The sequence below is a fragment of the Malus sylvestris genome, chromosome 13, assembly GCF_916048215.2.
Source record: "Malus sylvestris chromosome 13, drMalSylv7.2, whole genome shotgun sequence".
Taxonomy (NCBI): Eukaryota; Viridiplantae; Streptophyta; class Magnoliopsida; order Rosales; family Rosaceae; genus Malus; species Malus sylvestris.
This window is the reverse complement of record NC_062272.1, coordinates 25,043,727-25,069,137: the sequence shown is the minus strand read 5'-3', so window position 1 is coordinate 25,069,137 and position 25,411 is coordinate 25,043,727. Positions and strand designations below refer to the sequence as shown.

Here is a 25,411-nt window from a genome sequence, read left to right as displayed (position 1 = left end):
TGGCTCGGGCGACTTGTCAGCGCTCAAAAATACAATAAAAAATCGAATATATAGAAATTTAAGCAGCATGGAGGGCAAAGATATAGGTATGGTTTGGGGTTGAGGTAATTTTATAAAAAGCTGGTATGAAAAAAAGATGGGAGAGTTTTTGGTGTTTGGTAACACCCTAAACCAGCTTTTTTTCAAAGTTTTAGATGAAAAAAAAGCTAAAAAGTAGAAGCTGCAAAAAGCAGCTTCAAAAAGTGGCTTATTTTCCCTGATTCCTCACACTTTCAGGAGGAAGAACAACGTCGCCACGTCCCGGCGACCCAGCTCCAATCCGTTGATTAAGAATTGCAAATCGACGACCCGATCGTCCATTTCTTCATCGTTGCCTTTCTCCTCCCCTTCATTGCTTTCTCCGTCGCTATCTCTGCCTCTAGCTCTGTCATCAGAAATGGTGAATTTCTCAGCCTTGAACGTGAGGCTAGAGCGCGCAATTTCAGAAACCCTAGTTCCGTAAGTTTCATTAAACCCTAATTAGAAGTGGAGTGAGAGAAGAAGGAGAAAATGAGGATTGGGGCAATCCGATTGGGGCCGAAAAGGGAGCGAGCATCGTCATCGTCGTCGTCATCGCCAGAGAAGAAATCATCATCTAAGGTTCCGAAGCCAGTGAGGTGAAGAAATGGGCAGTGTCGGCGGCGGAGAGAGATCGGAGAAGGGGACTCGGTTGGAGAATTGGGAGAGCGGCAGTTAGTATTGTCGGGGCCAGCGAGGTCAAGGCAGGAGATGAGGGATTTGAGAGAAGGGTCGTGGTTGACGAATGAGGTGAGGAAGTGGGTCCCATTTTCGACGACCATGCGAAGGGAGAAGATGAGGAGAGAGAGGAAGACGAAGGTGAAGAGGTTGCCAGCGAACGATGTCATGGCTTGTCATAGCACATCTAGTATTATACCATTTTGGTCATTTCACACAGTCACAGCTGTTTTACATAAAAGTTTACCAAACACTATCATACTACTTTTTTTTCAAAAAGCACTTTTACAAAAACGTTTACCACTTTATTTCATAGCTGCTTATTCTCAAGCACAGTAGAATCAGCTTTTTTTCAAAGCACAGCAATACTAAAACAGCTCATAGTCTTGTCATATTCTCTCTCTACCCATGGAGAAATTTTTAGTTGTGACGGGAACACGGGTGGTACACCACGTGTTTTTATATAAATGGTGACAAATTTTATTTTTTAAGTTATTAACTTTTTAACACACATATCTCATCATTTATATAGCGACACATGGTGTACCACCTCGTGTGACGGCCACACTGAAAAATCTCTCCTACCCATGGGCATCTTCCCTCCTTTTTATTTTCCCTCAAACTTTAAGTTTTGTTTTTTCCTCACTTGGGTGGTGTACCGTAACTTTTTCTCCAACGTCTCTCTCTCTCCCCCCCATCAGTGATCAAACCTCCTGCTCTTATTCAACACCCAGGTAAGGCATTTCCACTGCAATCCAATCCACTGCTTAATTTTTTTATTATTTTCTTTCTTTCTGTTGAATCTTCATCTTGTACAAATAAAAACGTGAACTTTTCAGTTTTCCAGTTAAATTGTCTTACTTTAAACCTTTATCTTCTTTTGCGGCACCTTGAAGTGCAACTGAAGAACTTGACTATCCGTTAAAAAAAATTTCCCATTGTTTACTATGCTTTTTGGAAAATTTTCTTTCAAATTTGAAAAAACTATAAGGAATTTGTTAGAAATTTAATATTTAAATATTAGTATTATTAATATTTAAACTTTAAATGTTCAAGTGAATGAAAATTAAAAATAGTCATGGATGGGTTTGACCGGCAGTTTTCAAAGGTTATGTACATTTGAACAAAAGGTTGCAGACGCAACCTTTGCAGCTCTTGTCAATTGAGTTTGCAATCTTTGTAGCTTTTCGTCATTTGAACAAAAAGGTTGCATTGCAGATGCAAACTCTGTTTTTTTGGAAACGGATGCAACTTTAAACAAAGGCTGCATCCTTTGCCTTTTGGAAACAGACACAACCTTTGAAAATGGGGCATTTCGAAGCCTATAAATAGACCATCAAGTCAAGCATTTTAGATATACTTTTGCATTCAGAAATCATATAAAAATTAGAGTAGTTTAGTGTTCAACAAAGAGAGAGTTTTAAACACTTTTGGTTCGCTGTTCTTTGTGGATTGGAGTGCTACTTCCGCAAAGAGAAAGATCGTTGTATCCTGGGAGACATTTGCCAACGCAAACCTTGAGGCACCACTGAGGGGCAATCTTGTCTTAAGGCTATAGAATCAAATTCTAGCCTCGATCTCTTAAGGTTCTTCTATTCCTTGTTCTTCTTGCATTTGTAGAGATTTTATTGTGTATTATTTAATAATTTATAATAAAATATATAGCAAATTTTCCATAACTTTTTTCAAACAACTTAAGACAAGATTTGAATTTTGTATGTTCTTTCTTGCGTCCAATATTGTTGTGCATGTTGATTACAATAGTGCTGCCTATATATTAATTGATTATTCGGAGACATATATTGTGAAGCAGTACATTTGCATTATAGTACTGATTGGTATTTGCATTTATAAATGAAGCATGATTCATGATGATTATGATGGTAATTTCGATGCATGCTCATAAATTAATATGATGAATTACTTAGTTGTTTGTTTGTTTGACAAACCAATTTTAGATATAGCAAATAAACCTTAATTTTTCAAACAATATCTTCCAGTTTTGTTAAATTGTTATATTCTATTAGCCAAGTTTATTTAAATAATCTTGTGGGTTACAGTGTTAAGAAACTAAAGTCTATTTGCTTCATAATACTTTGTTGCTTTTACTTTAAGTATAATATATTGAATTGTGTGATTTTCTCTCTTAAGGGAAAATGGTTGATACTAGTAATTCTTCTACTAAATTGGGTAGCACGTCAATTGCGAGTGTTATGCCCGTGGTGATCCCATCTTCCACCAATCATGGTGAGAAGCCTGAAAAGTTCAATGGGACAGACTTCAAGAGGTGGCAACAGAAAATGTTATTTTACCTCACCACTCTGAACTTGGCAAAGTTTCTTACTGAAGATGCGCCTGTGTCTGGAACTACCGCAGAAGAAGTGGCTGCAGTAGATGCATGGAACCATTCTGATTTTCTTTGCAAGAATTACATCCTCAATGCATTAGATAATGCACTATACAATGTGTATAGTCCAATTAAAAATGCAAAAGCCTTATGGAATTCTCTTGACAAGAAATGTAAAACTGAAGATGCTGGCATGAAGAAATTCGTGGTCGGTCGATTTCTTGACTACAAGATGACAGATTCCAAGAAGGTTATCAATCAAGTCCAAGAGCTACAACTTATTCTTCATGAAATACATGCTGAAGGGATGTCGCTAAGTGAGACCTTTCAAGTGGCTGCAGTAATTAAAAAATTACCTCCTGCTTGGAAAGATTTCAAAAATTATCTCAAGCATAAGCGCAAAGAGATGGGACTTGAGGATTTAATCGTAAGATTAAGAATTGAGGAGGATAATCGTTGCTCTGAAAAGAAGTCTAACAATCAACTTATGCAAGCCAAGGCACACATTGTGGAGGGTGGATCAAAGAATAACAAAAAGAGGAAGCATTCTGGTGAAAGCTTAAGCCAAGGGAATTCTAAGAAGTTCAAAGGCAAGTGCTTTGTTTGCAACAAGACAGGACACCGTGCTAGCGAATGTCAAAACCGCAAAGGCCAAGACAATTCGAAATAGAAGAATAATGAGGTACACATAACCGAGGAAGAGAGGTTGTCTAATGAGATCACTGACATAAATCTTGCGGTCGTGGTATCTGAAGTCAACATGGTGGGAAACACTAAGGAATGGTGGGTTGACACTGGGGCTACTCGCCACATTTGCTCTGATAGAAAAATGTTTACCACCTATCAAGAAGTTACTCATGGAGAGCAACTGTTCATGGGGAATTCTTCTACATCCAAAGTTCAAGGCCTAGGAAAGATAATTCTAAAGATGACTTCTGGAAATGAACTTACTCTTAACGATGTCTTTCATGTGCCTGATATCAGAAAGAACTTAGTCTCCGGACCATTGTTGAGCAAAAATGGTTTCCGTTTGGTTTTTGAGTCTGATAAGTTTGTACTAACAAAGAGTGGAATGTATGTTGGGAAAGGATATCTCAGTGATGGTCTTTTCAAATTGAATGTAATAACTGTTGTACCCAAAATTATCAATAAAGTTAATTCTTCTGTTTATATTGTGGAATCGCCAAATATATGGCATGGGAGGTTAGGACATGTGAATTATGATACTATACGTAGGCTAATTAACATGGACCTATTACCTAAGTTTCATATTGATATAAGTCATAAATGTGAAACTTGTGTGGAAGCAAAGTCAACTAAAGCACCATTTCACTCCGTTGAAAGAAGTACGGAACCTCTAGAATTAATTCATAGTGATATTTGTGATCTAAAGTTTGTGCAAACTAGAGGAGGCAAGAAATATTTTATTACTTTCATAGACGATTGCACAAGGTACTGCTATGTGTATTTGCTAAGAAGCAAAGATGAAGCCTTAGAAGCATTCATAAATTATAAGAATGAAGTTGAGAATCAACTTAGCAAAAAGATAAAGGTTATAAGAAGCTATAGGGGAGGTGAATATGTTGCACCCTTTTCTGAATTTTGTACTCAACATGGGATTATTCACCAAACTACTGCTCCTTATTCACCTCAACAAAATGGAGTTGCTGAACGCAAAAATCGTACATTGAAAGAAATGATGAACACTATGTTGATAAGTTCTGGGGCAGCTCAGAATTTGTGGGGAGAAGCATTGCTTTCTGCAAACCACATTCTCAACAAATTACTTCATAAGAAGTTAGATAAAACACCTTATGAATTATGGAAAGGCAAAAAGCCTTCTTATAAATTTCTCAAAGTCTGGGGGTGTTTAGCTAAGGCAATGGTCCCTGATCCTAAGAAGATTAAAATAGGACCTAAAACCATTGATTGTGTTTTCATTGGTTATGCCATAAATAGTGGTGCATATCGATTTCTTGTACATAAATCGGATAATCCCGAAGTACATGTTAATACAATATTTGAATCAAGGAATGCTACATTCTTTGAAAACGTATTTCCATGGAAAATTGCACAAGAACAAAGTTCTTTGAAAAGAATTTATGATGACTTTAGTAGCAGTCATAAAGAAAGTAATGATAATTCTGTAGACCGAGAACATGTACAAGATATTGAACCAAGACGTAGTAAGAGGGCTAAGACATCAACGTCTTTTGGACCTGATTTTCTTACTTACTTATTAGAAAATGAGCCTCAAACGTATAAGGAAGCTATATCCTCTCCAGAAGCTCCATTTTGGAAAGAGGCTATTAATGCTGAAATTGAATCCATCATGCAAAATCATACATGGGAATTGGTGGATCTTCCTCCTGGAAACAAACCTTTAGGTTATAAATGGATTTTCAAAAAGAAGATGAAAGCAGATGGATCTATTGACAAGTACAAGGCAAGACTTGTCACCAAAGGTTATAAGCAAAAAGAAGGCTTAGACTATTTTGATACATATTCGCCAGTCACGAGGATAACATCCATCCGTATGTTGATTGCTATTGCAGCAATTCATAATCTTGAGATTCATCAAATGGATGACAAGACTGCTTTTCTAAATGGTGATTTGGACGAGGAAATTTATATGGAACAACCTGAAGGTTTCATAGTGCATGGCCAAGTGAGAAAGGTATGTAGACTTGTTAAATCACTTTATGGTTTAAAACAAGCACCTAAGCAATGGCACCATAAGTTTGACACTACAATGTTGTCAAATGGATTTAAAATAAATGAGTGTGACAAATGTGTTTACACTAAAAGCACACAAGAGGGATATGTCATTGTGTGTCTATATGTCGATGATATGCTAATTATTGGTAGTAATCATGAGATTATTAAATCTACCAAAAGAATGTTGGCTAATAAGTTTGATATGAAAGATATGGGAGTTGCAGATGTTATACTAGGAATCAAGATTTCTAGAACGTCTGAAGGACTAACTTTATCTCAATCACATTATATTGAGAAAATACTTACAAAATTTAATAATTATGTAAATAGTCCTGCAAAAACACCATATGATGTTAATTTGCATTTATCAAAGAATATTGGTCAATGTATATCTCAAAGTGAATATGCACAAATAATTGGTAGTCTAATGTACATTACAAATTGTACACGTCCGGACATTGCATATTCAGTTAACAAATTGAGTAGATACACGAGTAATCCTGGAAAGGATCATTGGAAGGCAATTGCAAGGGTTCTTGGTTATTTGAAATTTACGCAGAATTATGGATTGCACTTCACAAGATATCCAGCAGTACTTGAAGGCTATTGTGATGCTAACTGGATATCCAATACACAAGACTCGGAGTCCACGAGTGGATATGTGTTTACTCTAGGAGGCGGAGCCATCTCATGGAAATCCTCTAAACAAACGTGTATAGCTAGATCCACTATGGAATCTGAGTTCATTGCATTAGACAAAGCAGGGGAAGAAGCTAAATGGCTTCGTAATTTCTTAGAGGATATTCCTAATTGGCTGAAGCCGGTGCCCGCCATATGTATACATTGTGATAGCCAATCAGCGATTGGAAGGGCACAAAATCACATGTATAACGGTAAGTCTCCACACATACGTCGTAGACATAATACCGTTAGGCAACTTCTCTCAAGTGGTATAATTACCATTGATTACATAAGGTCAAAAGAAAATATAGCAGATCCGTTTACTAAAGGTTTGACTAGAGAGCAAGTTTATAAATCATCGAGGGGAATGGGTTTAAAGCCTATGTCTTAAGAATCGCCATAATGGCAACCCAACCTAGCTGACTGGAGATCCCAATATCTAGGTTCAAAGGGACAACCGAATTGTGGATGATTCAGTGGGAGCACTGCAGAGATAATCTCCTACCCATGTCCTATGATGAAACAGTGCTATCTGCAGCATGTTTAGGATAAGCTTTGCTTTTAATAATTCCTATACTTGGAAATAACAAGTGGGGTATTGTGCAGGATACTCTTAATGGGATATCACCTACATGAGTGTGAAAAGTGGCCGTTTCTATGAGAATTATAAGGCTAAATTCTCTAAAGCACTCAGGATTACCGGGAATTGTTCAGGGCCAAAAATGAACACAACCGTAGAACCATATGTGTTTGGAGGAATACCGTGTGAATATTATTGTCTTGGTTTACATCAACGGCTGAGCAGTTCAAGACATCGCGTTCACTGATTAGCTAGTAAATCAGATAATATTTCACTAAGGAAGGTTCAAAGCCAAAAGCTACCTCTCCCCATACAGTATTTGTCCAATTAAACTCTCTCTAAGTGTCTACATCTTCATTTGCATTAAATTTTGTTAATTTCCATTCATGTGGGGATTGTTAGAAATTCAATATTTAAATATTTGTATTATTAATATTTAAACTTTAAATGTTCAAGTGAATGAAAATTAAAAATAGTCATGGATGGGTTTGACCGGCAGTTTTCAAAGGTTATGTACATTTGAACAAAAGGTTGCAGACGCAACCTTTGCAGCTCTTGTCAATTGAGTTTGCAATCTTTGTAGCTTTTCGTCATTTGAACAAAAAGGTTGCATTGCAGATGCAAACTCTGTTTTTTTTGGAAACGGATGCAACTTTAAACAAAGGCTGCATCCTTTGCCTTTTGGAAACAGACACAACCTTTGAAAATGGGGCATTTCGAAGCCTATAAATAGACCACCAAGTCAAGCATTTTAGATATACTTTTGCATTCAGAAATCATATAAAAATTAGAGTAGTTTAGTGTTCAACAAAGAGAGAGTTTTAAACACTTTTGGTTCGCTGTTCTTTGTGGATTGGAGTGCTACTTCCGCAAAGAGAAAGATCGTTGTATCCTGGGAGACATTTGCCAACGCAAACCTTGAGGCACCACTGAGGGGCAATCTTGTCTTAAGGCTATAGAATCAAATTCTAGCCTCGATCTCTTAAGGTTCTTCTATTCCTTGTTCTTCTTGCATTTGTAGAGATTTTATTGTGTATTATTTAATAATTTATAATAAAATATATAGCAAATTTTCCATAACTTTTTCCAACAGAATTAAGATTGAAACTTTTATCCCATTAATATTTTGCAAGAATTGTAAAAGATAAAATCTTTCTTTCCATGTTATGGTAGGAGTAGGAGGTTCTTTCGCCAGTTGTTTCCTAGCCGAAAGTTATATGCTTTGTTCCCTCTCTTTTTTTAATATATTTTGTTTCATGTTTGAGAAAACTTAGTTTGAATATAAAGAGAAGCATTCAGACCTTGTTTTCCAAGTGTTTTTTATTCTATAGAACAATTTAGGTATCTGAAACAGTAGTTATTTACACTTTAATTTCTCTGCAGATTCTTTCCTGTTGTGGTTCGTTTCTCCCTTTCACATGTGATAGTTCTTCATGTTGGAGTGAGGTTATCGAACTTCACTGTCGTCGATCAGCTTCGGAATATCCTTATGAATCTGGCCAGAAATACAAGAGACTATCCTCGTGATTTCGGTTTTGATTCTAGCCTAAAAAATTCAGAGGGTGAAAGAAGAAGGTAAAAAGGAAACGAGAAATGGGATGTTCTACCTCAAAGCCAGATGATGAAGCAGCATTTCAGCTTTGTAAAGATCGAAAGCGATTTATTAAACAGGCTCTTGAGCAAAGAGGGCGATTCGCCTCTGGACACAGCATACATTCAGTCCTTAAAAAGAGTTTCAGCGGCTCTTCGTGATTATATCGAAGGAGATGAGCCTCGTGAGTTCTTATTAGATTCCTTCATAACCCCACCTTTCACACCCGTTAAGAAAGCGAGTCCTGGCTTAATCTCAATTTCACCAAAATCTTTCTCGCCTGCACCAAATATCCAATCCAAACCCCGTCCATGCGTGAAAATATGTTATCTAAGATCAGGAGGGAAACCAGCAGTTTCAGTAGAAGAGAGACCTGAATCACCCGAAACAGGCAGAGTTGAAGCTTACTCTCCAATGCACCATTATGGGATGGACGGGCTTTTTGGAATGCAATCTTCACCGATGAATTCTTCATCATTCTTCTCTTATTCTCCCAACAATAGGCCAAACATCCCTCCACCTTCGCCTCAAAATTCTCAGTGGGATTTTTTCTGGAACCCATTTTCATCGCTGGATTACTACGGTTATCCCACTCGAAATAGTCTTGATCAGAGAACCATGGATGAAGAAGTTAGAGGACTAAGGCAGGTCAGAGAAGAGGAAGGGATCCCTGACATGGAAGAAGTTGAAACCGAACAGGAATGTGATCATGAGGAAAATGTACCACAAGAAAGGAGTATGGCAGAGTGGACTTGAGATTGAGCTCGAAGCACAAATTCCATCACATAGTAGTGTGAGTATAGAGGTTTCGCAATCTCAGACTGCTAGACAAGTTAAAACTAATAGCCAAGAAAGAGCTGTTGAGCTCCGGGAAGCTAAGGAAGAAACACCAGGCTTTACTGTATACATGAACAGAAGGCCAACGAGTATGGCAGAGATTATCAAGGAATTAGATACTCAATTCACAATTGTTTGCAATGCCGCCAATGAGGTATCAACGTTGTTAGAGGCTAGCAGAGAGCAGTACTCGTCATCCTCCAATGAACTCTCAGGTTTGCTTACTTGGTTTATGAATGCTTGTTAAGCAGTAGAAAATATTTTGGTTTTCGTATTTTCTTTGAACTTTCAGGTTATTATATAGTAAGTAATTTTTTGTTGCAGCCATGAAAATGTTGAACCCAGTAGCATTATTTTGCTCAGCATCGTCCAGATTTTTAATGAATTCTTCGTGCACTAAAGATGAAGGTTATGAAAGCAGTAGTGATGTCTCAGAGGATCCCTGCATGTTTTCTGGTAGCCACCAATCAACATTGGACAGATTATATGCTTGGGAGAAGAAACTCTACGAGGAAGTCAAGGTATTACTTCTAAATAGCACCTACCTCTGCTCAAAAATACTTTTTATCCGTCGAAGAGACTAATAAACAAAAAATCATGAAGAACTGATATGAGCATCGTTACTTAAACAGTCAGGAGAAAAGGTACGGATTGCATATGAAAAGAAACTGATGCAACTACGGAACCAAGATGTAAAAGGCGATGATCATTCCGCTGTAGAAAAAACGAGGGTAGCAATTAGAGATATGCAGACTCGGATGAAGGTTTCAATACACACGGTTGAAGCTATTTCGAAGAGGATTGAAACCATGAGGGATGAAGAATTGCAACCTCAACTCTCGGAATTGGTACAAGGGTATGCCATGCAGCTTTTATAAATAGTTTGCTCAAATATGTACCCCATGTTTCATGTAATTATCCTTCTGTATTAATCAATTGATTAACTAAACCAGGTTAGCAAGGATGTGGAAAGTAATGGCAAAGTGTCATCGGTCGCAGAAACGAAGCCTAGATGAAGCCAAGCTTTTACTAGCAGGCACGCCGTCAAAATTGGAAGCTAAACGACAGTCTTCCATTTCAGCCGCTGATCCAAACCGGCTAGCACGTTCAGCAGCCAATCTTGAGAAAGATCTGAGGAACTGGAGAGCCTTGTTCCAGTCATGGATCACTTCTCAACGATCTTATGTGCAAGCAATAACAGGTTGGCTCCTCTGTTGCATGAGGGCTGGTCCCGACACATCAAATTTTCCGTTGTCTGGATCCAGTGGGGCGCTTCCAATATATGGAATATGCATCCAATGGTCAAGGTTCCTGGATGCCATACGTGAGACACCAGTGCTTGATGGACTAGATTTTTTTGCAGCTGATATGGGGTCCCTCTACGCGCAACAGCTTAGAGAGGATTCGCGCCGAGTTAGGAGATGGCAGAGGTCACGGTAAGAGTACTTTTGTGCCGGAATGTCAGTTACAATGAGCTCACTGACAGAGTTTGCCTTCGCGTCGGCTGAGGGATATGCTGAGCTTGTGAATCAATGGGACAGGGACAAGGCCAAGCCTGGAGCTGCTGCAATATTATGACTTTGTGATGTTCATATTTATGGGGTAGTTTAGTGACCGGTGTCAATATAATTATAAGAAATAATCTATAATATTTTGTCGCCAAAAAACAATACGAGGTCTTATCTTCGATTCTCCTCTCTACCATAAATCAATCATAAAAAGAAAATAATCATACGCCGGTAAATCAACCAAGGCTGTCCAACCTACTCAGACTCGGTCGCCCGTTGCTAGGGCTCAGCGAGGCACCAAAAGTTTAAAACCCTATACGGGTGCTGGAACACCGGCTAGTAGTCAAACAAACGCATCCGAGCAGCGCAATGGCCTGTGTCAAAATACGGGTTCCAGAATCCAGTGTATATGTAACTTCCACAGAATAAAAACGAAGCACACGAGGGCGAAAAACCTGTAAGTATGAAATTGCATCACAGTTAAACCCTTCTCGCCAATTCACATTCAATGAAATTTACAAAATTGTCAACAATGCTTCAAAAATCAAAATTATAGGTTTCTAACTTGAACTTTCCAATAAATCATATCATGTATTTATAACGGTGCTTATTTTTCCAAATTTCTCCACATCATACTACAAAATCGAAAGAACGGGATTACATAAAAAATCTCTTCGACGTCAGGCTGCTAATCCTGGCTGGTTTTTGTGTAAAAAATGCTGGTCTTAAGAACACAACTATTCATAGCCATCATCATCATCAACCTCGGCATCAGCCTCATCAACTCGGCTTAGAAGAGTGACAAAAAGTACAACTGAAACTAGCTGTGCTATTATAAAATATCTGGCCCTGCTCTTAAAACTTTTCTCCTCCTTTGTCTTTTCCCTTTTGGGTTTGCTCTTGGGCTTAGAACCTGATAACAAAATAAAAGCATAAGAAATATTGCATTCGAGGAGAATTGCAAGCTAGGTGACCCTGATATAAACATCATAGATAGAACCAAAATGATTAAATAAAATTTCATTCGCATAAATGTTGTATATACAAAATGGTCAACATATATAACTTAACCTTTACCTCATACAATTGGAAAACTTACACGTTGAACTTCACATGCAAAGAACTCTAGAAAAAAACTACAATCTACTCTTTACGATGATTTATATCACCCATGTCCCTATTAGTCAGCTCTTGCGTTAGTTATGTCAGAAAGCAGGAAGTATCACTTGATCTCAAATTACGAGCTGTAAATGCAGCTTCCACTTCAACACAGGCCTAACATACAAGTTGCACATATTCTAACTGTTAAAACACTCGAGTAAAATACTATGTTTTCTAAAGCAAAATTAAGGTGTCAGAAACTGCATGTGTGCAAGCCAAATCTACTCTCGAGTTTTTAAGGATAACAACAGATTTCACTAAAAAAAAAAGGTCGTACCCAGTGCACAAGGCTCCCGCTTTACGCAGGGTCTGGGAGAGGTGAATGTCGGCTAGCCTTACCCCCATTTATGGAGAGGCTGCTCCCAAGTCTCGAACCAAAAATAGAGGAAACCGAACTGGTTTAATAAAGGCAATGAATCCCATTAAACTATAGCACTGAAAAGAATAAGATACAGATATACAAGTCTTGAGTATAAAAGTATCTCACTCGAATTTGAAGGACCTCTTCTAGGAGCTGCTGATGAAGGGTTTGCATGAAAATTTGGGACTGAAGATGAAGAACCTGCGTCCATGAACTCCACCTTAAGCCTATCAGCATACTTAACAAGGTTTTCATGTTCTAAAAGCTTGCTCCGCAGTACCGATGTTTCCTAAAAGCACAAAGTGTCAGTAATCTATATAATGCCACAAGGAAATCTGAAGGGCAAAGGGGAGATCAAGCATAATTCCAGTTGAGTGATGAACATGAAGGTACAAAATGGGAAGCTAATAAGAAAATCTGCAAAAGTGGTTGTACTTCACTAACTCAAAAGTTAAATCACGGGGTCAAATTTTGTGCACAAAACACTGGCATCTGAGAGAGTTCAGAACAAGTATCATTCTTTAGTTGTTTAAATTTTTAACTTTGATAGAAATGTAGTCTTATGCCAACTGAAACTGGGTTTTGTGCACAAATCCCTGACATATGAGTGTAAGTTCAGATCAGTATCGCTTCTTTTTGTTTTAAATTATCACTTTGGTGGAAATGGTAGTCTTCCGCAACTGGAACTGTCATTTATAACTGCAGCACCTCTTCCTAAGCTCAAATTAAGTCAGAGTTCAAACCAGATGCAAAAGGGTATGTATCAAGCCGATTTTGATTGCTGAGAGTGCAACTTGAAATCCAAGCTGCTCAGACCAAAATTTTAATCTCACTGGCCCACAAAAGAGCAATATTTTGTTGAAAAAGCTTTAAACATGCTGCTAAACAAAATATCAACAACAACAACAACAAAGCCTTTTCCCACTAAGTGGGGTCGGCTATATGAATCCTAGAACGCCATTGCGCTCGGTTTTGTGTCATGTCCTCCGTTAGATCCAAGTACTCTAAGTCTTTTCTTAGAGTCTCTTCCAAAGTTTTCCTAGGTCTTCCTCTACCCCTTCGGCCCTGAACCTCTGTCCCGTAGTCACATCTTCGAACCGGAGCGTCAGTCGGCCTTCTTTGCACATGTCCAAATCACCAGAGCCGATTTTCTCTCATCTTTCCTACAATTTCGGCTACTCCTACTTTACCTCGGATATCCTCATTCCCAATCTTATCCTTTCTCGTGTGCCCACACATCCCACGAAGCATCCTCATCTCCGCTACACCCATTTTGTGTACGTGTTGATGCTTCACCACCCAACATTCTCTGCCATACAACATCGCTGGCCTTATTGCCGTCCTATAAAATTTTCCCTTGAGCTTCAGTGGCCTACGACGGTCACACAACACGCCGGATGCACTATTTCCATCCAGCTCGTATTCTATGGTTGAGATCTCCATCTAATTCTCCGTTCTCTTGCAAGATAGATCCTAGGTAACGAAAACGGTCGCTTTTTGTGATCTTCGCTAGATTGCTCCGGTCATTAGTGTGGATAAGTATATAAATGGATAGAGATAGGAAAGCAAACACAAGATGTACGTGGTTCACCCAGATTGGCTACGTCCACGGAATAGAAGAGTTCTCATTAATTGTGAAGGGTTTACACAAGTACATAGGTTCAAGCTCTCCTTTAGTGAGTACGAGTGAATGATTTAGTACAAATGACATTAGGAAATATTGTGGGAGAATGATCTCGTAATCATGAAACTTCTAAGTATCGGAGTGTGGTGTCGTCTTGACTTGCCTTATCTGTCTCATAGGTAGATGTGGCATCTTCTCTGGAAGTACTCTTCCTCCATCCAGGGGTGGTATCTTTAACTGGTGGAGATGCACAAGGTAATGTATCAATTTCACTTGAAGCTTACTTGTAGTTTCAGGCTTGGTCAAGCGCGATACAAACCATGTAGTAGGAGTCCCCCAGGTCGCCGAGCTAGGGGGTCTGCTGAAAGAGGTGACAGACAAGGTAAGCAATCAGAGCTCCGACTGATTGTTCACCTTCTCCCCATCTTGCAGCAGCATGAAGGATAAAGAGAAGAAAAATGAGAAGAGATGATATGAGATACTTTTGCTTTTGAAGAAGTAACTTTCCACAGGCTTATTCTTGAACTGAGCTGGAGGGTTTTCTGGTTTCCTCCAGAGTATAAGGCCGACTGAAGAATTTGAGGGTCAAAACAAGTCCATCAAATCTAGAGTACGTTCCACCCTGCTGATATGGGATACTTTTGCTTTTGACAGAGTAATGGATGTATCGGCACGTGTGCTGTTACGCTTGTCTCCACATGCTTCCTTGTATCCTTCGCACTTGCCCTATCTGTTCCTCAAGCAGATGCGGAATCTTCCCTGGAAACATAAGATGTTGAAGATGAGTACTCGAGAGCAATGCCAGGTAAGTAATCAGGTAAGGGGTTCCAGGCAATCAGTTCCTGGCTGGAAGCTTGATTCCAAGTGCTGACTGATTGCTCTCTTTCTCCTTGTCTTGCAGGTAAAAACAAGGCCAAAAGAAAAAACAGGGAAAAAGCATGATATGGGATACTCTTGCTTTTAACCCTGATGATATGAGATATTCTTGCTCTAGTATAGCTTGTTTGCAGAGGTATTATCGGGGGGAAAGAAAGCTGAATATTTCGAAAGGCTTTGTTGGGAGTGCCCTCTCAGATATGATGAAGGGTTGAGCATTTTTGCAGGTCTGTCCGTTGGGGATGGAGGTCGACATATATAGGAGTCTCCCTAACAACAAGTAGTAATGCTATTCCTTTACCCTGCTTGGTCATAGCACGGTAGTGGGAGCTGCCAGTTTCACATGTTTTAACTCTGTCAGAGCACTTTGAAAAAGTGGTCTGTGGTATCTGGCTCTCGAGATTCGGAGAACGATTCTACCTTGCCACGAAGCACAAAGGTTGACACACAGGGACTTTCCAATTATCCAGCAATGGTACTGTTCCTTTACCCTCTCTTCGATTTTGAGAAAGTAGTCATGTTGGGAGTCTGGCTCTCGAGATTCGAAGGACGGTGCCTCTTCGATTTTGGAGCAAGCAATCTTGTTGGGACTGTTTTCTCGAATGTGAGTAAAGGTTGGGCATGTTTGCTAGTCTACCTTGCCACGAAGCACAGAGGTTGACACACAGGGACTTTCCAATTATCCAGCAGTGGTACTGTTCCTTTACCCTTGTGGGTAATAATATGGTAGCTAGACCTTCAAAATTTATGTGTCTAAACTTTGTTAGTGCTGTTTCTTTGCTATTCTTTTACCTTTCTTGGTCAGAGCGATGTAGTGGGAGCTGCAAGCTTCACGTGCTCAACTTTGGCAGAGAACTTTGGCAAAGTGATCTGTGGTACCCATGAGTTATTGTTGCGTGTGGGAAGTGGGTGATTGAACAGTAAGATTCATGTGCTTTCTACTTCACCAGAAGTCTTCGACAGAATGCCCATAATTTCTGCAAAGCTGAGTGTGCGTGTGACAGGTGCTGACAAGGCTAGAAAAGTAGGTGCCTCTTCGATTTCTGAGATCGGCCCTCGTGGTCTCTGAGCAGCGCAGCTTTTGAGAAAGCGAGCGCCTCTTCGATTGATTCGGAGAACGGTGCCTCACCGATTTTTGAGAAAGCAATCATGCTGGGGGTCTGGCTCTCGAGATTCGGGGAGCAGTGTCTCTTCGATTTTTGAGAAAGTAATCATGTTGGGAGAGTGGCTCTCGAGATTCGGAGGGCGGTGCCTCTTCGATTTTGGAGCAAGCAATCTTGTTGGGAGTGTTTTCTCGAATGTGAGTAAAGGTTGGGCATGTTTGCTAGTCTACCTTGCCACGAAGCACAGAGGTTGACACACAGGGACTTTCCAATTATCCAGCAATGATACTGTTCCTTTACCCTCTCTTCGATTTTTAAGAAAGTAGTCATGTTGGGAGTCTGGCTCTTTAGATTCGGAGGACGGTGCCTCTTCGATTTTGGAGCAAGCAATCTTATTGGGAGTGTTTTCTCGAATGTGAGTAAAGGTTGGGCATGTTTGCTAGTCTACCTTGCCACGAAGCACAGAGGTTGACATACATGGACTTTCCAATTATCCAGCAGTGGTACTGTTCCTTTACCCTTGTGGGTAATAATATGGTAGCTAGACCTTCAAAATTTATGGGTCTAAACTTTGTTAGTGCTGTTTCTTTGCTATTCTTTTACCCTTCTTGGTCAGAGCGATGTAGTGGGAGCTGCAAGCTTCACGTGCTCAACTTTGGCAGAGAACTTTGGCAAAGTTATCTGTGGTACCCATGAGCTATTGTTGCGTGTGGGAAGTGGGTGATTGAACAGTAAGATTCATGTGTTTTCTACTTCCCCAGAAGTCTTTGACAGAATGCCCATAATTTCCGCAAAGCTGAGTGTGCGTGTGACAGGTGCTGACAAGGCTGGAAAAGTAGGTGCCTCTTCGATTTCTGAGATCGGCCCTCGTGGTCTCAAGGGAGCCCAGCTTTTGAGAAAGCGAGCGCCTCTTCGATTTCTGAGATCGGCCTTCGTGGTCTTTGAGCAGCCCAACTTTTGAGAAAGCAAACGCCTCTTCGATTTCTGAGATCAACCCTCGTGATCTCTAAGCAGCCCAACTTTTGAGAAAGCAAACGCCTCTTCGATTTCTGAGCAGGCGCCTCTTTGATTTCTGAAGCTCCGTCGAGTGCAGATTTTTATAGGGGCTGACATTAAGTTCCAAAGCACACTTGAATCTCCACCAGTAGAAGCTTCATTCTTGCACTTCTAAGATCTTGATTTGTCCGACCTCTTCTCTCTTCAACACCTTTGAAAATGTCTGGCCCCTCCGACCGTCGTTTTGACTTGAACCTTGTTGAAGAGGCAGCCCCGCCTTCTCCAGACAACATATGGCGCCCATCCTTCGTCTCCCCAACTAGTCCTCTTACCGTTGGGGATTCCGTGATGAAGAATGATATGACCGCTGCGGTGGTGGCCAGGAACCTTCTCACTCCCAAAGATAACAGACTACTTTCCAAACGGTCTGATGAGTTAGCTGTTAAGGATTCGCTGGCTCTCAGTGTTCAGTGTGCAGGTTCTGTGTCTAATATGGCCCAACGCCTATTTGCTCGAACCCGCCAAGTTGAATCATTGGCGGCTGAAGTGATGAGTCTCAAACAGGAGATTAGAGGGCTCAAGCATGAGAATAAACAGTTGCACCGGCTCGCACATGACTATGCTACAAACATGAAGAGGAAGCTTGACCAGATGAAGGAAACTGATGGTCAGGTTTTACTTGATCATCAGAGATTTGTGGGTTTGTTCCAAAGGCATTTATTGCCTTCGTCTTCTGGGGCTGTACCGCGTAATGAAGCTCCAAATGATCAACCTCTGATGCCTCCTCCTTCTAGGGTTCTGTCCAGTACTGAGGCTCCAAATGATCCCCCTCCGGTGCCTTCTCTTTCTGGGGCTCTACCGACTGCTGAGACTTCTCCTAAGCAACCTTTGTGAAGGCTCCCTCTTGTGTGTTTATTTTGACTCATGTATATGTACATATTTGTAGCTTATCGGGGATATCAATAAATAAGCTTTCCTTCATTTCAACGTATTGTGTTAAATACACCAAAGCCTTCTTCGCTAAGTTCTTTGAATTTTCTTTTGTTGAAGCTTGTATGTTGAAGCTTTCTGAGTGGAGCATGTAGGTTGGGGTAGTGTTCCCTTAATTTCCCGAGTGAGGAAAACTTCTTGGTTGGAGACTTGGAAAATCCAAGTCACTGAGTGGGATCGGCTATATGAATCTTAGAACGCCATTGTGCTCGATCCTGTGTCATGTCCTTCGTTAGATCCAAGTACTCTAAGTCTTTTCTTAGAGTCTCTTCCAAAGTTTTCCTAGGTCTTCCTCTACCCCTTCGGCCCTGAACCTCTGTCCCATAGTCGCATCTTCTAATCGGAGCGTCAGTAGGCCTTCTTTGCACATGTCCAAACCACCGTAACCGATTTTCTCTCATCTTTCCTTCAATTTCGGCTACTCCTACTTTACCCCGGATATCCTCATTCCTAATCTTATCCTTTCTCGTGTGCCCACACATCCAACGAAGCATCCTCATCTCCGCTACACCCATTTTGTGTACGTGTTGATGTTTCACCGCCCAACATTCTGTGCCATACAGCATCGCCGGCCTTATTGCCGTCCTATAAAATTTTCCCTTGAGCTTCAGTGGCATACGGCGGTCACACAACACGCCGGATGCACTCTTCCACTTCATCCATCCAGCTTGTATTCTATGGTTGAGATCTCCATCTAATTCTCCGTTCTTTTGCAAGATAGATCCTAGGTAACGAAAACGGTCGCTCTTTGGTATTTCTTGATCTCCGATCCTCACCCCTAACTCGTTTTGGCCTCCATTTGCACTGAACTTGCACTCCATATATTCTGTCTTTGATCGGCTTAGGCGAAGACCTTTAGATTCCAACACTTCTCTCCAAAGGTTAAGCTTTGCATTTACCCCTTCCTGAGTTTCATCTGTCAACACTATATCGTCTGCGAAAAGCATACACCAAGGAATATCATCTTGAATATGTCCTGTTAACTCATCCATTACCAACGCAAAAAGGTAAGGACTTAAGGATGAGCCTTGATGTAATCCTACAGTTATGGGAAAGCTTTCGGTTTGTCCTTCATGAGTTCTTACGGCAGTCTTTGCTCCTTCATACATATCCTTTATAGCTTAGATATATGCTACTCGTACTCCTTTCTTCTCTAAAATCCTCCAAAGAATGTCTCTTGGGACCCTATCATACGCTTTTTCCAAATCTATAAAGACCATGTGTAAATCCTTTTTCCCATCTCTATATCTTTCCATCAATCTTCGTAAGAGATAGATTGCCTCCATGGTTGAGCGCCCTGGCATGAACCCGAATTGGTTGTCCGAAACCCGTGTCTCTTGCCTCAATCTATGCTCAATGACTCTCTCCCAGAGCTTCATTGTATGACTCATTAGCTTAATACCCCTATAGTTCATGCAATTTTGTACGTCGCCCTTATTCTTGTAGATAGGCACCAAAGTGCTCGTTCGCCACTCATTTGGCATCTTCTTCGTTTTCAAAATCCGATTGAAAAGGTCAGTGAGCCATGTTATACCTGTCTCTCCCAAAACTTTCCACACTTCGATTGGTATATCGTCTGGGCCTATTGCTTTTCTATGCTTCATCTTCTTCAAAGCTACAACCACTTCTTCCTTCCGGATTCGACGATAAAAGGAGTAGTTTCTACACTCTTCTGAGTTACTCAACTCCCCTAAAGAAGCACTCCTTTCATGTCCTTCATTGAAAAGATTATGAAAATAACCTCTCCATCTGTCTTTAACCGCGTTCTCTGTAGCAAGAACCTTTCCATCCTCATCCTTGATGCACCTCACTTGGTTTAGGTCCCTTGTCTTCTTTTCCCTTGCTCTAGCTAGTTTATAGATATCCAACTCTCCTTCTTTGGTATCTAGTCGTTTATACATATCGTCGTAAGCCGCTAACTTAGCTTCTCTGACAGCTTTCTTCGCCTCTTGCTTCGCTTTTCTATACCTTTCACCATTTTCATCGGTCTTCTCCTTGTATAAGGCTTTACAACATTCCTTCTTAGCCTTCACCTTTGTTTGTACCTCCTCATTCCACCACCAAGATTCCTTTTGGTGTGGGGCAAAGCCCTTGGACTCTCCTAATACCTCTTTTGCTACTTTTCGGATACAACTAGCCATGGAATCCCACATTTGGCTAGCTTCCCCCTCTCTATCCCACACACATTGGGTGATTACCTTCTCTTTGAAAATGGCTTGTTTTTCTTCTTTTAGATTCCACCATCTAGTTCTTGGGCACTTCCAAGTCTTGTTCTTTTGTCTTACTCTTTTGATATGTACATCCATCACCAACAAGCGATGTTGATTAGCCACGCTCTCTCCTGGTATAACTTTGCAATCCTTACAAGTTATACGATCCCCTTTCCTCATTAGAAGAAAATCTATTTGTGTTTTTGACGACCCACTCTTGTAGGTGATCACATGTTCTTCTCTCTTCTTAAAGAAGGTGTTGGCTAATAAGAGATCATATGCCATTGCAAAATCCAAGATAGCTTCCCCATCCTCGTTTCTCTCCCCAAAACCATGGCCACCATGAAAACCTCCATAGTTGCCTGTCTCCCTGCCCACGTGTCCATTTAGATCTCCTCCTATAAATAACTTCTCCGTCTGAGCAATTCCTTGCACCAAGTCTCCAAGATCTTCCCAAAATTTCTCCTTCGAACTCGTATCTAACCCTACTTGAGGTGCGTACGCACTAATCACATTGATAAGTTCTTGTCCTATTACAATCTTGATTGCCATGATTCTATCTCCTACCCTCTTGACATCTACAACATCTTGTACCAAGGTCTTGTCCACGATGATGCCAACACCGTTTCTCGTTCTATTTGTGCCCGAATACCAAAGTTTAAACCCTGAGTTTTCTAGATCCTTTCACCAAATAAAAAACAGGATTCTTTTTTTTGAGAAGAAAAGTAGAAGAGAACAGAAGAATTCTGCTTCCTATCGGATTATACATATTGTACTGTATGTTTATTATTTGTACTGTAGATTACAATCCAGAAACCATCACGAAAAAGAGAAGTTCATAGAAGAAGTGATGGTGGATGTTAGAAGCATAACGTTCACTTCTATGGAAGTATAATTCTCTTAGAATTAACGCTAATAAGTTGAGCATTAGGATTTACACAAGGTTCTGTAAGCTCAGAGAAATTTTAATGCCAAAAGTGATTAATAAACTCATAAAGAAAATGGTGCAGTCTTAATTTTCTAGGTCGGAGTACCATATTAGAATTGGCAAGCACCTTCTATCTCTTTCATCTCCCATTCAAGCAAATAATTTTCTCTGAGTTCAAGCGGAATAATAGTCTACAAGATAAGATCAAGATTCAAGTTGGAATCTCAACTTCTTAGTAGCTTCAAACTATATAGTTGAGCTAATTCAACGTAAATGGTGTTTAATTGCTAATATAAACTTTTCTAATCTGTCTGCCTACAAATACAATGACTTACTGGTAATGCTTGAAGAATGACAAGTGCCTGCCCAAGAAAGAGAGCATCCAAACTTGACGGCCTGCACAAAAGGAACAACACATGTAGATACACAATCAGCACGATAGTATTAGTTTGCCACTTTGCATGTAACAAAATATTAGTACTAAAGAAAGCAAGTTAAATAAAAACAAGCACCCCAGGATTTCAATGTAAAAGTAAATAGGTACCTAGAATAGGATAGAAAATCACCTGTCTTCAAATAAAAACTTATGTTCCTCCAACCGACTTGATAGAGCTCCAAATGCAAGGCTGGCTCTCCTGTATGTCTGTCCATCAATTTTCCATATCAATAAAAACCACATAATTTATATACTAGTCAGGCAAGACAGCACTTGTTACTAAACACAAAGTAATATGATCAATGAGAAAAAAGGAAGAACCTGTTCTTCTATTTTCTCAGCGTTGTCATTAGTAATCCCAAGCTGCTGCTTTACGGTGTAAGATTTCTTATAATATAGAATCTTTCCAATTGGCCATGGGAGATCAGAATAATATATCTCTTTGGCAGAATTACCATGTGTTCCAACCCAGAGTTCATACGTAAGAGCATCAGAAACCCAGGAGCTAATCATTGCCTTTGTAGATATCCATTCTGGTATTGAGTGAAATTCAGTTTCCAAATCAGCAATACGGTCTTCTTTTAGTCTTTCGATAATGCCACCCTTCTCGTTATTATAGGCCACATACTCGCCAGATTCAATATAAGGGATTTTATCTACACAAAAGCCACAAACAATACCATGATTTTCATCTACTTCAAATACATGCACACATTTACACGCCTACTCAAATGTAAATGTGAAACAATAGACCAACAGAAATGCAACCATAGTAACTAAAGCCATTATTATATCAATTCAAATATAATTAGCAGATGAAATAACATACAGTTGTCTGTGCTAATCAAGGCACAAACACGGAGGCGGAGCCTGTGGCCACGATTGTCCAGTCAATCTAGATACACCTAACTATACAAAGAAGACCATTTAAACAGACACCAAACCCACAAATCCTATTTGTCTTTAGTAACATATCCCAACTGTACCGTTATAAATTTATACATAACAGACACCATTCACAGAACCAACGATATATCCACAGTTCGAGAGGGACTTGCACGGCATGGGTACATAGACGCCATAGCAACCATGCCAATGATAGAATGTATGTATCAGATTCTCTCCACATGTCATTGTATTAGGGGCATAGAATGTTACAGTGGCGGTGTACTCATACCATGTAAGGTATTCTTCCTTGACAATATATTACAAAACTAATTTGTATCATAAACTCTAAATTAGTAGCAGTTGGGAATTAAGAACAAATTCAAGTAACAAATCCAAAACCAATATTCTATGAAACAATCAATTCAATGCATATAAAATAAACCAAAATAAAACCCAATCCAAAAATTTAGCAGCAAAGAAATTTCGGACCTCCTATACTGCCAAACCCTCCTAAAACCAACAATAAAATTCTGAAAAAAAAATGAAAAATAAATTAAATATATGCAGAGATGGAGAAAGATTTTATACCAGAGTCAGGGTAGGTGAGATTGAAATCTAATCGGAAGGGAACGTTGGTAAGTTTGAGGTAGAAGTAGACGGGCAAGCATAAAGGGCAAGCAGTGGGCAAGCCGAAACAAGACTTCCTCGCAACGAGAGTGTAATCTTCCATAAAACTTGTAAAACCCAATTGGGGTTTTGCGTTTCCGAACTGAAATCCACGAGTAATTTAGGGTTTTTCTCAATGGCGGGTGTTGCAGTAGCTGAATAACTGCGAGAGAGAGAGAGAGAGAGAGAGAGGTTTTTGCCTGGGGTTTTGGAGGCAAATGGGTCCTGGAGCAAGAATGGGCCGTATCCGAGTCAAGGTCCAATTACCTAATGCCTAGGGCATTCAATATTTCTTTTAAGATTATATTTGTTGGTGTTGTAAAACTAACTATTTGAGAGAGATAGACGACTGGTTTGGGGTTGCTAGGTTTTTTTAAAAACTGTTTTTGTTGTGTTGTGGAAATAAACAGCAGATGTGTTTAGTAAACTATAATGCAAAAAGTGCTTTTAGCAAAAAAAAAAAAAAAAATTGGGGATAGGATTGTTAATATGAAAGTTTTATTAATTGGTATTGTTCACCTACCTCTAATGATAAAATCGTTTTTTTTAAGAAGCATATGTAAAGTTGCTTCTGCTTTTTACTATTTTGGACCCATGATTTAATAAAAAAAAAATTTAAAAAACACTTTTTTTCATTTACCAAATATAATTAAGGCCCAAATTTTTTAAGAAGCCGCTTTTAAAAAAATTTAAGCAACCCCAAACCAGCCTAGAGAGAATGAGATAAGGGTTTGAGAAATTAGTGTGTAATTTTTCATGTCCAATGCTTTATTTGTATTAATCATGATGGTTTTTTTCCTTACTAGAAATTTATATAGATGGATATAAATAAATTAAAGATTTGCAGAGATGGAGAAAGATTTGATATCAGAGTCAAGGTAGGTGAGATTGAAATCTACTCGTAAGGAAAAGTTGGAAGACTTGAAGTAGCACTGGACAGACAAGCAAGAAGGGGAAGTAGTGGGCAAGCTGAAACAAGACTTCATCGCAACAAGAGTGTAATCTTCCACAAAACCTGTAAAACCCATGTAAAAAAGGAAATTCCTATGACAAATTATTACAAGAACACCTGTACAAAATAAAGTTTGTATTCATGAAAATTTAGTGTTACAATCTATGAAATTTGATCCTTTTATTCGAACTCCGATGAGGTTTGTGTGTGGTTGGTCCAAGGGTCGTAGAGACTTGATCTTGGTCAACGAACACCGCAAGAATTTTGGATTGTGACATTGGAGGAACCGGCACGTGTAGGTGGTGCTTGGTGGTTCATAACAAAAGTGGTGAAGAACTTTATAGTTTCTTCAAAGGTTTGGACTTGCTTCTTTTCTCTCAAAGTCATAGAATTCGATTCAAATGCGATGAACACTTGACCTTGAATCGGGCTAGAAGTTTCTTCAAGAGTCGTCAAGGCTTGATCTTGAACAAATCGGGAACACGAGGAGTTTCACGTGGTGGGTGGTCTTCGACTTTAATGCGGATGATCGTCATATGTTTGTTGTGCTTATTATCCTTCACAAGCTTGATGAAGAACACGAGTATTTAGCTGTTTATGCATCTAAGAGATTTTTGGATGTCCGGGAGGGCTTTGGACTTGCTTGGTTTGGAAGACCCAATTTCGATCTTGTAATTTGTGGGATCAGATTAGAAATTTTGATTTAATTTAGACTAATTGATTTAATTTAGTCCTTAATTGAATCATAATCTTGGATTTAGGAAATTAAGCCCTCATTGATATAATTTGATCAAATTAGAGTTATTTTGTCCTTTTTGGACTTGATTTCATCTGTTTGATGGAAGTCTCGGATATGGACATGTGTCTTTTTTTATTGCTCGATTTGTCATATGCCACATGTATTTTGTAGGACCCATGCATTGGCATAGTCGTTTTCGACTAGTCAAGTGGTCAAACTTTGAATTATTGGCCGTTGAAGTTTTCATGTCTACAAATGCTTCCACTTCAAAACGGGGTATAAACATGTGCGTGTCACAAGTAAAAGGTGTGGCTTGAAGTTACTCTTGTGGTAGGCTATCCTGCGCCCATGCATGTTGCAATTGACATTTTCTTGGACATACTTGACCTTGGCAGAAGAAATCTCCTTTAATTGACATGCTGTTTCATGCATGATGTTAAGTGGACGCCACGCCCCTTTTTTTTTGTTGGGAACATTAACACGT

The 25,411-nt window shown here is 39.6% G+C and overlaps 2 protein-coding genes and 1 pseudogene across 5 annotated transcripts in view; 1 reads left to right on the top strand and 2 right to left on the bottom strand.

Moving 5' to 3' along the window:
- Nucleotides 1–264: 264 nt before the first annotated feature.
- Nucleotides 265–905, bottom strand: LOC126595393 (uncharacterized). The gene is made up of 2 exons (XM_050261701.1): nt 617–905; nt 265–515 (listed from the first exon to the last, which is right to left on the bottom strand). The coding sequence occupies exons 1-2, from the start codon at nt 903–905 to the stop codon at nt 265–267; spliced, it is 540 nt and encodes a 179-aa protein (XP_050117658.1).
- Nucleotides 906–1,400: 495 nt separating this feature from the next.
- LOC126596998 (protein ALTERED PHOSPHATE STARVATION RESPONSE 1-like) lies at nt 1,401–11,178 on the top strand (annotated as a pseudogene).
- A 288-nt stretch (nt 11,179–11,466) lies between these two features.
- LOC126597000 (mitochondrial outer membrane import complex protein METAXIN-like) overlaps nt 11,467–25,411 on the bottom strand; it is a 33,637-nt gene continuing 19,692 nt past the window's right edge. Inside the window, exons 1-6 of one of the 4 annotated variants that reach the window (XM_050263747.1) lie at nt 23,159–23,452; nt 22,004–22,338; nt 21,813–21,889; nt 21,582–21,642; nt 12,646–12,808; nt 11,467–11,910 (exon numbers count right to left, since the gene is read on the bottom strand). In XM_050263747.1, the coding sequence (XP_050119704.1) occupies nt 11,735–11,910; nt 12,646–12,808; nt 21,582–21,642; nt 21,813–21,889; nt 22,004–22,338; nt 23,159–23,300 (954 nt within the window). In that variant the 5' untranslated portion in view covers nt 23,301–23,452 and the 3' untranslated portion in view covers nt 11,467–11,734. Of the gene's footprint in view, nt 11,911–12,645; nt 12,809–21,581; nt 21,643–21,812; nt 21,890–22,003; nt 22,339–23,158; nt 23,453–25,411 lie in introns of those variants that run through there. The other 3 variants (XM_050263749.1, XM_050263748.1, XM_050263750.1) reach the window with 3 other exon arrangements.

Excerpts from the sequence above, each read along its gene's own strand:
- LOC126595393 (XM_050261701.1), bottom strand. The coding sequence starts at position 905 with ATGACATCGTTCGCTGGCAACCTCTTCACCTTCGTCTTCCTCTCTCTC. Across the intron at positions 516-616 it reads AGATGATGATTTCTTCTCTG|GGTTTAATGAAACTTACGGA; the intron begins GCGATGACGACG and ends ACTTCTAATTAG.